The sequence below is a fragment of the Rosa chinensis genome, chromosome 7 (assembly GCF_002994745.2).
Source record: "Rosa chinensis cultivar Old Blush chromosome 7, RchiOBHm-V2, whole genome shotgun sequence".
NCBI lineage: Eukaryota > Viridiplantae > Streptophyta > Magnoliopsida > Rosales > Rosaceae > Rosa > Rosa chinensis.
Window position 1 is genome coordinate 22,279,808 of NC_037094.1, and position 13,777 is coordinate 22,293,584.

General features: G+C 34.7%; 1 protein-coding gene across 1 annotated transcript; it reads right to left on the minus strand.

Moving 5' to 3' along the window:
• Positions 1-11,789: 11,789 nt before the first annotated feature.
• LOC112179954 (ethylene-responsive transcription factor 5) lies at positions 11,790-13,130 on the minus strand. Its single transcript, XM_024318439.2, has one exon. The coding sequence runs from the start codon at positions 13,005-13,007 to the stop codon at positions 11,982-11,984; it is 1,026 nt and encodes a 341-aa protein (XP_024174207.1). The 5' UTR covers positions 13,008-13,130; the 3' UTR covers positions 11,790-11,981.
• Positions 13,131-13,777: the final 647 nt, after the last annotated feature.

A 13,777-nucleotide genomic window follows, 5' to 3' on the forward strand; every position in this document is an offset into this window, starting at 1 on the left:
GTATTGTCAATTCGTATCAAAATGCAATATTTACAAAAGATTTCCACAATTAGAGATAATTCATACTCTTTAGCGTACTAGATCATCGCTTGCTTATTTAATCAATCCTTCTAGCTTGTTCTGTAGAAACACATGTTCGATCTTCTGTGACTAATCTTACTTAATTAGATCGATATCTTAGTCTAGCAATATCATAAGCTTATATTTTTATGAAAATCCTTTTCTTGTAGTATATAATAATGCTGCTGGTGGGTTTCTGATCAACATCAAGGCGCACGAGCTAAGCTGAATTTATTCAGCAAACAAAATAAAATTTGTGATTATGACAATATGACCACAATGAATAAGTTAATGAGTATACTTATTACATGTACATGAATAATTAGATTATTCCTTCCTTCTTGGTAATCTTTCTAATAAACAAGTGCTTTGATCAGATTGATGAAAGGAGATCCTGTTTTAGGGTTTTCTTCTCTTACTGATAAAGTCTTCATTTTGTATGAGTCTTATTCACGTGGTCTTTTGACAATTCTTTCTCTCCCAATAATTGATAGGCTTATCTAAAGGCAAGGTTGGACTGACAGAATAAAATGGAAATGTTGGACTAACCAAAAAGAAGAAGAAGAAATTGACTAGGCAAACCTGGTCAACCCATCCATAACACAACCAAGAAGCGAAAAATTCTTTCACAGGATCGATTCTCCAAAATGTCATAATATCCGTTTAATTTCAACAAATAAACAGAGTGATATAGTTTGGAGTGAAATTGACACTTCTTTACAAATTACACCGCCCTCCATGCATATGTTCATTGAAAAAATACTTATAAAAAAAAAGTGATTTGTCAAAAAATGAGTGTCAATTTCAATCTCTTATAGTTTAATTTAGATCGATAAATAATAATCTACATCTTTATATAATTTGATCACATATATGTGAGACTGTTTGATAAAGTAACATGATTCTTGTAGTAAATAATTTATAATCAGCACATGATGATGTCAGAAAAAAATGACAAGAGAGGATAATCAGAGTATGAGATTAGTTGAGTAAGAGCTAATTTTGTAACATCAAAAGGACTTCATGGCTACAAGATGGAGTTGAAACCCATGCTTAAGTTGGTCACTCTTTTGTAGTTTCGGGAAAAATAAACTTTTAACGAGGTTACTCGTTGACATCTCTCCTTCTATACTTTACTTCAAAACGAATCAATTAAAACACATTTCAATCAAAACTAGGAGAAAAAAAAAATTCACTAAACCCTCGATTTTCAATTCTATCAGTTTAAATATTCAAAGGAGCTAGGATTTCTTAATATTATATATTCTCTAAAATGGTTGAATAATAGAGATTTATATACATTCATTGATCAGACCAAATATATATATATACACACACACACACATTCATTGAAAAATTAATCCATTAATAAAGTTCATTTACAAACATGTCAGTTTGCCAAATGATGAGTGAAGCTTAATTGTAACAAATTGATCCTCAACCACACGACAGCATTATTAAATATCATGTTTAATATATTGTTATCCTTACCTCATCATGTTAAGTTATTAAGCACTCACTAATTGAGTCATATACAAAACAACACAAAGTACATATATAAGAGTCATTACGGAGAATGAGATTGTCAAGGATACAAGGAATTTAGGAATGCAAAGACTTTGACTCATTAATTAATCTAGTACACTTGAATTAATGAATAAGTATCGTTAATTTGCTTAATTACAGTCGTTAATTATCATATGAGTCGCCTAAAATCAAGCCTTGATATCTTCATGTATAACTTCAATATCTGGTCGAAGATTCTGTCGTTAATATATAATTTCAGTAACTCATCTATGATTGCGAGTCCAGTGATTAAACTATATATAGTAACTTCTGATCTAAGTCAGCAGGACACAACCTAACTAGCTCCTTATAAATATTCAATGGTTATTCAATGGCTAAAGTACTCGGTGTAAATATTGCTAGCTTCTTATAAATATTCAATGGTTATTCAATAGCTCCTTATAAATATTGCTAGCTTCTGATTTCTGAAGGCCTTATTAATTGCCATTATTAATTGGGCATTCTATGGAGCTGGCTTCTCGATCATGTGTTTGAGACTCAATGGTGACCCCGAGACTATGGAAACCTAAGATGAACGATCAAAATATGAATCCCATGAAAATGAAAGTTGATAATATTAACCACATAATAATTAATTGTTAGGTCCTGGCTATTTGCTCTTACAAAAACTATACCTCCATCTTTCTTGACCTTTTCATAAATGAGAGAGGTAAAATGTATGCAATAGGAAAAGCATATATGTTAACTAAAATAATACACATTTACAATGTCAATAATCTCTAACTCCACCACCTAATTAAACTAAAGAGTTAAGGTGTTTTGCAGGGTCTTGAATCTTCTTAACTGAAAACAAGGTAGCTAGGGTTGAAGTTAATTGGTGTTGATCTTATTGCTGCAAAAATAGGGTTGTAGTACTTCAAAAATCTCATTTCTACAGTAACTGTAACACAAAGAAAGGAATAATAGTTAAAATTAGGGTATAAGGCCAGGGTTGGATGAGTGGTGTTGATCATATTGATATAAGCAGGGGCGGAGCCAGAAAATTTTTTCAGGTAAGGCAAGACAATGGCAAGAGGAGAAGAGAGGAAACTTAGAGGGAAGCTATGGATTCTGGGGGCAATTATGAAGATTTTGCCATGTTTTTGCCCAATTTCTGCCATTTTCTTCTCCAATTCACCTTGTTTTGCCTTGATTTTGCCCAATTTCTGACATTTTCACATCTCTTGCCTACACCAAATCAGTGTAAACTCAAAAACCCAGTCTAGGCAAGTTCCTAATCTGGGCTCCATGTGAATCCGCCCCTGGATATAAGAGTAGGGTTGTAGCTATACTTTAACTCGTTCCCTCGATAACTTTGAAGAATAAATATGAACGGATATAAAGGGTAGTGATGTAAGACATGAATTATTAACACTTGCTTTTTCACAATCCTTCTAGTTCCTTTTTCTTTTCTTTTTTTCCTTTTTTTGGGTACACTCCCTTTAGTTCTTTGATAATAAAACAACATTCACTATTGTAAAGAAAAAATTCAAATAAATTAATTGAAGCTTAGAGTGTAAAGACGAGAATGTGCATTTCACTCTAAAATTAAATTCCCGGATCTACAAGAAAAAGAAAAGGTGAATATATATGTAGTGATGCAAACCATACGATACATTGACGTCACATGGATTAGTTTATATATATAATGTTTGAGGCCTACAAACCAAACAAAAAGAAATGGATGAATTAGTCATCGGGGTATTGACCCATTAATTAATTTGTTATGATCGATTACGGAATGTATATTCATCCAGGATCATTAATTGCTCCAAATTTAAGGATTTAGCTAGTTTTTATGTCATTAAGTCAATCTCATATGCTTAACTTCAGTTATATATCTGTTGAGTACTGCGTACTTGCATAGTAAGTTTTGAATACTAACAAAGTCATCAAAAAATAATGCATACATTTTTCACTTTGTCAACCACGCAATAATTCGGGTACTCGAAATTATTCATAATTTAGGTTTCTGACTTTTACATTCCTTTGATTATTTCTTAAGAAAGCTTGATAAGTTTTATTTCTCACGTCGGCCGTCTAAATTTTTACTTGTGACAAGTAAGAAGAAACCGTGGTTCATTTGCCAGTGCCTGACAGCCTAGAATACACAATAAACTTCAAGCATAGCAAAAGAAGAAACGATTTGGAATTAGCCGTATATAACGGCAAATGAATCGCTACGACTTCAAAGAAATAGACTGGTGTGCCTGACGGTGGTGCTGTCAGTACAGCAACCGCCGTGGACCGCAGTTAGCTGGAGTGTGGCGCTTCCTCCACGTACGAGCCATGCACCGTGTACATGATTCCATCTGGCTCCATCTACGTGATCACCAGTGTCTATTAACACTGTTTTCCAAGCACATGCAACTTAGCTATATGTATATCTTTAGCGATAGCTTTGACAATTTTTTCGTTTGTTTTGAATTCAAAGTCCAGCAATGAACCGACATGAGAATGGTTCTGTCACGGTGACAACATGTTCAAATGCTAGGGTTTTAGTCAACCTCAAGCCCGGAGAGTTTGTTTGTTTGAATAGTCAGAGAAACAAAGAAAGTCAGAGCTCTGATAAGTAAAACTAGCATGTGCCCACACCCTATGTGTGCGGATTTTTTTTTTTTAGTAAGGAAGTGAGTAGTTTCTTAACAAAAGTAATTTTCTACGACAATAATTATTATTTATTTTATTTTAAGGAATTTAATTTAATTTTTATTTTTTTTTAAATTAACACTATTGTCCCTATTAGTTATTTCAGTTTTTAAAGTTTTTTAATATTAGAGGGTTATATTCGTTAAATTTTTCAAGTTTGAAGAGCAACCTCTCTTCTCTTAATAATAATATAGTTTAGAAAGTAAAACAAGAAAATTAATACGTAAGGTTGAACTATAAGCGAAAGACGATTATTCCTGCACAACTTGCATCAACGAAAGCAATTCTAATTTGTTTCTGGGGAATTAGCAAGGTCGAGCTGACCTTTGTTTCTTTTTTCTTTGGAATTTTTATACATAAAAGTCCCAGTCAGTGCTTCAACACATACGTTTTGCTCCAGGTGACCAGTAATTTATCTTAGTCTGGAGATTAGGGTTCTAATTACCTTTATTTTATAATATTTGAATAGTCAACTTCACGTCTTCACCGATATTGAGAGCCTGAGAGTCTGAGAGTTCTCTCTCTCTCTCTCTCTCTCTCTCTCAACTAGATAGGTCTTTAATTGGGATTCTACAAGGCATAAACCACGCTCATATCTAACCGTTTATTATCTCAGTATCAATGAACTTAAGAAAAGTTGCATTGCCGATATTTGATACATCAAATTACCACATGCAACACAAAAATATTAAGCATCGACAATTATGAAAACAGTGATTATGAAGGTTCTCCTACTCATAAGGCCTCACGTTACATTAACATATATTACTCGATGTTTATGTAATTAGACCCTCTGACTGAACTGAAGCAAATCGTTGCGGTCAGCCATGATTTCCAAATCCTTTATACAAATCTGTAGTATTGACTTTGTATATCCCTTCTTGTGCTCATTCTTTGTTAAACTAAATCAAAAATCCCAAGACAGGAAATATATTACACAAGTTCTAGTCAAGGTAGCGGTCTCAACAAGCTATAACATATAAGCCTTGTAATCATAACTAGATTGGTCAAATGCATCGAATGTAATCATAACAATGCCGGTTAAGGCATCACATCTTGATTATACCGTTGAAGCATCACATCAAAACTGGAGAACGATTGCCAGAATTAGCAGCCTCCAATTATTAGTTATGATTCCTTTACACGCTCGCTAGTATAATTTTTCAAGTCAATTATTTGATATCTTATGTTCGTTTAAGTAAATAGGTAAGAGTTATGTTAGGTGAATCATTTTCGTAGGTATCACGTGCATTCCACCTTATATGATAGTTGATGTAGTAAAAAGACAAACTTATTACAAAATTTCATTAATTTCACAAAATTTCACAAAATCTCCTTGTTTCAAAACTTTAAGAAGTAAGGCCATTTTAGTTCAAGCAATTGCTAGTTGGGAAATGATGCAGAGCGATTCAGTATAATTAAGATGTACTAGTTGAGCAATGGTGAGAATGATTTATACATGCGACGGTGCTGTTATGGTGAAATCTATAATGAAATACTGCATTTGACAGAATGGACTTACCCATAATGGGTCGACTTAATACTGCAATAGATTCAGAACTGAAACTAATTGCTGCAATTTTAGCAACAACACCTTAATTATTAATCGACAATTCTTAGGTTCACCCCTAGAATAAATGAGTATATTCACCTCATATATTATCGATTAACATACTTTTACGTGATAAATTTATAATCCAAAGCTCCATATCTTAAATAAGCGTTTAAAGATCATATTTGTAAAAAATCAATCGAATCAGAAATCGTAGAATTATCTAATTGAATCAAACAAATTGATGGTTCTAACAACACTTACTACGATTATGATGAACCGTCTATGTATTTCATAGAAATGAATAACTAAAAGGTCTTCTATTTGATTGGGTTTTTTCCAGAGCTAATTTTTGTATTACGTTATACAACATGAATGGTCGGATTATAAAATTATAAAGTGATTATGCCTTAAGCGCAAGAGATTGTGAATATGCTCATTCACCCAATGAGTGAACCTAAAGAATTGTCCATTATTAATTGTCAATTGAATTGTGGGACCGGACGTTTAACCGATGAAAAGCTTCATAATGACATTTTTTCAAAGTTACTATATATCTTCCATATTGGAAATTTATAACTAACAAATAAAAAATAAAACAATTTTGTACTTTGTTATTTTGATCGCTAACCAACCTAACATCAATGAGACCAAGAAACCAAAATGCAAAACTACTTTGGAAACGTACAAGTCTCTTTCACATTAAAAACATCTTTAGACCTTTTCAAAAAAAAAAAAAAAAATCTTTAGACAACTCATCTGATTACCCCAACACATTGATGTCCTAAATGATAGGAGCATTTTAATGCGACGTTTTAACTGTTATTTCCCTACATTTCTTGCGTTATTTCCTTATTAAAACTCTGTTTAGGGAAGTTTCCATTCTTTGATTGGGAAAATTCCTAATTGTAGAAAGTTTCCGTTTTATAGTTTCTATTTTCCATTTTTAGAAAGTTTCCATTTTAGTTTAGGAAAGTTTCCATTTCTTATTTTAGAAAGCTTCTATTTTCAGGTCTTTAGAATAAATAAGCTGAATTGAGTTCATAAATGGAAAGAGAAGCTTCATGAAGATGACATGGCAAGGAGAGATTCAAGGAAGAGTTTTTAAAAAAAGGAAAATACATTTTCCTTGGAAATTAAATTTGCCGTGAAATACCTAGAGGAAAACAAGGTGACAACGTGGGAATTAAGGTGATTGATTGAGAATTTCACGTGGAATAAATCAAAGAAGATTTTCTTGGGAGATTTTTATGGAAAGAAATATTGTTGGAGGAGTAAATTGGTGTGATTGCCAACGTGAAAATCAGAAATAATCAAGGAGATGATGGAAAGAGAGATTCAAGGGAGATATTTATGGAAGGAAAATATGTGTGCACCAAGGAAAAGCTCAAAAGGCGTCCAGATTCATCCCTAAATTCCCTAAAGGAATGTTGGCTGAAATTCATGAAGAAAATCAGAATAATTTCAAGGAAATTCGGCAATTAAATATTAGGGAGGTATTTTAGAGAATTATGATTGGTTGGAACACATCACAAGGATTACTTGGCATTCTATGATTGGTTGGACCACATCACAAGCTTACTTGGCGAATTATCATTGGTTAAAGCTATGTGGAAAATTCTGATTGCTTTGTGAACCCTAGCCATGCTCCTATATAAAACTCCCCCTTTCTCAACGTCAGGGGTTCCTCTCCCCCATACAATTTACACTTTAGAAAAAAATCAGAAAATCTTCTTAGCATAGCCATGAGTTTCTCCATCCTCTAGTCATCTCCACGAGTTCAAGCAAGGCCAAGGGAGAAGAAGCATAGCCGTGAGCATCCATCATCCATCTCCAACCTTGAAGCTTGCTTTCAAGATTCAAGAGACCACCACATCAATCGTTCATCACCATCCCCATCTCACGGTGTAATCCGATTCTCCTTTGTAACCTTTGCTTTGAATTTCGTTGGTTATGAACTAGTTGACATATGTGTTTGAACAAATATTAACTTCTGGAATTTTTATGATTAATTGAGAATTTTCAGATTCATATTATTGTGATTCGACAGTTGCTTATGTGGGTTTGTTTAATTAAATTTGCGTTATAGATAACTTTTGTATTTTAATCTTATGTGGTTGCAAACACTTAGGGTTTCGATATAATTGGTGCTAGGTTTAAGAACATGAAATCGACTTTTCGTTTTGTGTAAACTTGAATCAAAGTAGTAAAGGTTTTGTACAAAGATCGAATTTAATTAACGAGGATTGCAATTAGGTGGACTTTTCCATACTAAGTTGTACACTTGAGTTGATAGCCTTTCTCTATGTGTAATGCGTTAAACATGACATGATTGACTAGCTTTCTAGGGTTTGATTGCATGTTTGATAGGATTAATCTAGGTGCTTTCGCTTAGGTTAATTAGCATTGAAAAGTAAAATATGGGAAATTGTTTGCTTTCGAACGTTTCACATGATCAACTCCTTTCTCATGACTTAGATGAACAATATTAGGGTTTGAATCGATTTTAATCAAAAGTTTCGGTTTTGATCTTTGTTCTCTCATTCCATCTTTGTATTTATGTTTTTGCATTTTAATTCTTTTGTTCTCTCATTCCATCTTTGTATCCCCCCTTTTCGTGTACAATGTTTATAGTTGTGAATATCTTTGTGAATATTATACTTTGTTTTAATTTTAATTGTTTAATTGTTTGACAATGATAGGTGTACCCTCAATCCCCGGAATAGAACGATCCCTATTTATTACGTACTACTAATGACATTTCAGGGTTAAATTATGCGCTTGCTTTTAGCTGCATCACTAAACTCCGTTGCTCTATTTGTTTAAAGATCAGGTTAGCATATGACATGTCTTATTAGCAACTTACAATCAAAATGTTGATCCAGATGTTAGGGCCTAGGGGTATGAAGTCATTACAATTAAGTTTTCAAAATAAGAAGTAAATTAAATTAGGGTTGGGTTCAATGGCCACAAAATATGACACAAGTTTTTACACAGATTCCTGACCATTAGATTTTATGGCAGTCAATGGTGTAGATTATGGATGACATGACATATTTCTGGTAATTATTTATTTTCCATTTAATGATTTTATCCTAACAAATTAAATTAATTTACTCACAGAAAAAAAAAAATTATTTATGTCTCCTCCTTCTCTCCTACTGCATTCATGGTCGCCTTCTACTCTTCTTTTTTTCTTTCTTTGCATTCAAATCAATGGTGACGGTGATTATGCAGAGAGAAAGGCATAGGTCATTATAGGCATTTGTATCATCTTGGGAATGGATTCCTCGACTCTTTGTGAAACTGGAATACTGGGTGATAATCAATGATTTGCTTTGAAATAAATCTATCAAATTGGGTTTACATTCGGAAGTGTTTTCAGCTTTTGGCTTTTCAACCTCAGCCAATCTGCGTTTCACCTCAGCCAATCTGAGTTTATGAATTATGATTGATCACTTGATTCACACATTGCCTGTGTTTTGTGAAATCACTGAGGGCATATCTTGGTTTGTGAATCTGGTCAAAATTAGAGAAACACATAATCGATCAGGAATACATATCTTGTATTTTTTTTTTTTTTTTTATCATATTCATCAATGTTTGTGTGGATCTGCTAAAAAAAATTAAAAAAAATCCATTAGAGAGTGAGAGAAGTAAATGATTTTATCAAGATAAATGATAACAGCAAAATTAAAAAATTACTTTTTTTTCCTTACAAAATATAGAAATAAAAGGTTTATTTGATATATCATATATGCATGTCATCATTTATAATCTACACTGTCAAATGTTATAAAATTTAACGGTTAGAAATTTGTGTAAAAACTTGTGTTATATTTTGTGGCCATTGAACCTAACCCATTAAATTAACCCAAAACCCACTGTAGAATATGTAATGATCTTCTCTTATTGTTAAGTTTAGACTACAACTTAGTATTTTCAAATACAAAATGACAATCATTCATTCTTGTTCCTGGGAGGGAGTCAAATACATTACAAAAGCCAAATAACCTTGTGAATTTTAAACGGTAGTTTATGAAAAGAAAACTCTATTACTAAAAAAATTTCTATGTACCGGCAGTACAAGTGAACCATCAATTTCAACATATCTGAATAGTTTGTATTTATAGACAAATTCTTTTTAATAACAAAAAAATATACTTGATGGTATCTAGTTATTTATTAATGTTTGTGTAAAAACAAGTCGGTGCACTAAATAATCACTCCTCTATTAGGTTGTTCAAACATATATGTTGAGTGTTCATGAATTGTTGTAAGGGAGGTTCTAGTTGGACCTCCAAATTTGATATTTGGACCTCTAATTTTTTTCAATTATCAATAGACTTTGTCAAGTCATATGAAAAGCTAAGCATATACTAAAAATTTATAAGTCAACCACCGGCCAAATCAAATCGATTCAAAATTGAGAGATTATTCAGAGCACCGCCGTGCACTTGCACCAACATAAATGAATTGTTAGATTGCATTAAATACATTTTTTGTTTATTAAAAATAAAGTTGATAATAAATATCAAGGGTTGAGATTATTTTATAAGTGTTGGGTCACTTACACCGTTGCATAGAATAATTTCCATTCAAAATTAAACTATCCAACCATCCACTAATCCACTATCCCTGGAGTTCAACATAAAAGATCGATATTCCTAACTTAAACTCCCAATGACGATCAAAGTGTCGACCGCCTTTAGATTTTAGTTAATAGTTTACTTTTTCCATGACATCGTGCATTAGCCATTAGTACAAGTTGAGTGCTCAATTTGGGTTTGTTGACACAGCATGTTCTCACCCAACAGAGGAGAGTAGTATCCTGAGTGAGAAGTTTATGCTATCACATGTACATGATGAACTAATTGTGGAAGCGTGATTATTGACTCCCTAATGAAGCAATAAAGTTGGCCTTCATCGAAAGCCAAAATCTTACTCCAAGATTGAGTATGAATGTGTACACACTCTTCCAACACAAATACATACATAAGAAAATATCCTTCATCTACCCACCATAGATACTGTATTGTCCATATATTTTTCAGTGAAAAAAAAAATTATTTATTTTATAAAAAATAAGTTACACAAAATAACTCATATAATAGAAATGACCATTTACCTAAACAACTTCACTTTATTATTTTATATAAATGAAGAAGAAGAAGAAGACAACCATGGAATATGTATTTGTCAATACATAATACATAAGCAACTTTTACCTTCTCATTCCGTAATGGGACATATGATAAAAAAAAAATATTATGAAAACTATGACATCATATAATCTAACTCAAAGTTATATTTTCTTCTCTTGTTCTTTAATTGATAAGTTTTTTTTAGGGCTTTTTATTGATAAGTTCATTCCTTTTTTATTTTTATGAATTTTGATAAGTTCATAAGAAAAAAAGAAAAGTTCATTCATAATACAAAAGTTCAACCACAAACTACCGCCTTAAGCCCAGCCGACCAGATCTAAGATCAAAACTGGACCATTGACAAAGAAGAACATCGAAAACCATGAAAGAGGGAGCAATCTACACTGCCACCATAGGCCTGGATCTGCTAACCACCACCATCCTTTGACTCTCCACCTTTCTATTCCCTTCCACCTCGGAGTGAAACCATCCTAGCCGCTCACACCCATCAGATCCATAACCAGGATCCTCCACCCCTGTCGTGACCCAGCCAAAGGCCTGAGAAAGAAAACCGTCGTCGTTTGATGCTGCAGTCGCCGAAACTCTCTCACCCTAGAAGAAACTAATAAGTCCACCACCTGTCCGGCAACGTCCACCACACGCCGACGCAGCCAGAAGCCGCCATCGACGCGGGAACGTTATCGGACAAGCCAAAACAACAAAACTCTGTTTTCCAACCCTAGGTTTTCCTCCGAATAATCGCGGAGTAAAGACAACCAACAACCATAAGTTCATTCATAAGTAAAACTATGAGAAACTGGGAATACAAACTATATCAACGCAATTCTCTCCATTATCGAAAATTCCCACGTATATATATCAATCATATATATACGGGAACAATATATACCATTTTCTTCAACAGATTAAAAAGAATAATAAAGGTCTAATCTATAACAACTCGGCGGCAATGAAAAATAAAATTAGTCTTTTTATTTTTTTTGTAAATTTCATACGACCATAAGTTGTGAAAAACCCATCGCCGGGTGGGGAGATAACGGCGACAACGGCGGAACGTTGAAGATCCCTTTCATATCCGAATCGGAGTCCCAATACGCCGCCTTCCAACTCGACGGTGTCAACGGCATATCCTTAATATAACTCACAGCCTCCTCCGACACCGTTACTTTCTCCTTCTTCACCACCACGGGTTCCGGTTTCACTTCCACCTCACGACGACGTTTTCTCTCAACCACGGCTGCTGGTTTGGGCTGCGGGTCAGATTTTCCCGCTTCGAGAGGAAAGTTGAGGATGGCTTTGGAGCCTCGGAGCTTGAACGCCGCCCGGTCGTAAGCCTTAGCTGCCTCGATGGCTGTGTCAAAGGTCCCGAGCCAGACCCGGGAGCCTCTCCGGTTTGGGTCTCGGATCTCCGCCGCGTACTTGCCCCACGGCCGTTGTCGGACCCCCCTGTAGTGCTTCTTCCTCTCCTCATTCTGAACCGTTTTCTGGACCACTGGAGGCTTCTCGGATTTCGAGAACTGGATCCATTCGGTCTTGTTGGGGAGAGAGATGGTGAGGGCCGGTTTCCGGGCAGAAGTGACCGGTTTGGGAGCTGTTTGGTTCAAGATCTGAACCTCCGGTTGGAATTCAAAGAAACTAGTGTTGGTAACTTGAGGCTTGGAGTCAAATTCAAAGGAAGTTTGGGAGGACAAATAAGTTGGTTTGGGGGTTGTGAGGTCAATCACTTGTGGCTTGGTTTCGAACTCAAAGAAATAATCATTAGGGATTGGATTATTCGAGGTGAAGTCGAAGAGTTCATTGTCGAGGTAATCAGAGATTTCAATGGAAGATTGAGAAGTCGACAACGAACTGGACTGAGATCTAGATAGATCCGAGGACGAGGAAGAGGAGGAGGAGGAGGAGGAGGCGCTTAGCTCAGTAAGAGCAAAGCTTTTGCTCATCGGAGAGAACTCTCCGAGAAGATGATTCTTGATGTAATCAAGGACATCCATGTCTGAGCTGAGAGCAGCTTCCATTGAAGAGAATGATTTCAAATCTGTTTGAGAGGGATCCGAGACTCGAAAGATGTTTTGTTTCGTGATGAGTTCTTAAGAAAGAGAGAGTGGAAAGTTGGGAGTGGAATGGGAATGAAGAAACAAAGAGGCCTCTATGGGCTCTATATATACAAACAATTTGCAGGGATTTGACTCAAAAAAAAACAAATAGGAAAGGAAGACTTTCGTGCTGTGTGGGAGGGACGAAGCATCCTGATTACCCTTTCCAATATGGCCCTATCCATTTCAAGCTTCAACGTAAAACAATGTGGAGGGGTGATATTGATGGGGGGTTCTTTTTCACGCTCAGCCATTGGATCGTGGGGCCCACTAAAGTTGTCAGGTATTACATTGGCTTTTTGACCTTTTGATCCCGTTTTGTCGTTTCTTCGAGAAGTTAGCTTTATTTGAGGTTTTTGCTGGGGATCGAGTGGTGTACTTCCTTGCCTTCCTGGACGCTTCTCATAAAGCGGAACCTTTTGGTTAGAATCTTATCTAGGGTTCGACATGGGAGATGGGCACCAAGTTCCTCTTTTAAGCTGGGGATGATTAGCACATTGATTGTAGATTGTACTGTTAGCATTATACTGTGATTTCTGAATCTATGGCTGGGTACTATGCTTTTTGTATTGTTACGATGAATAAATAGGTGAAAGTTTATATTTTAAGTTAATCTTAGTAATTTATTATCATAGCTTGAAATTTGATTCATCAGATAAATCGGGTTGATTATATTAGATAATTAATCTGAA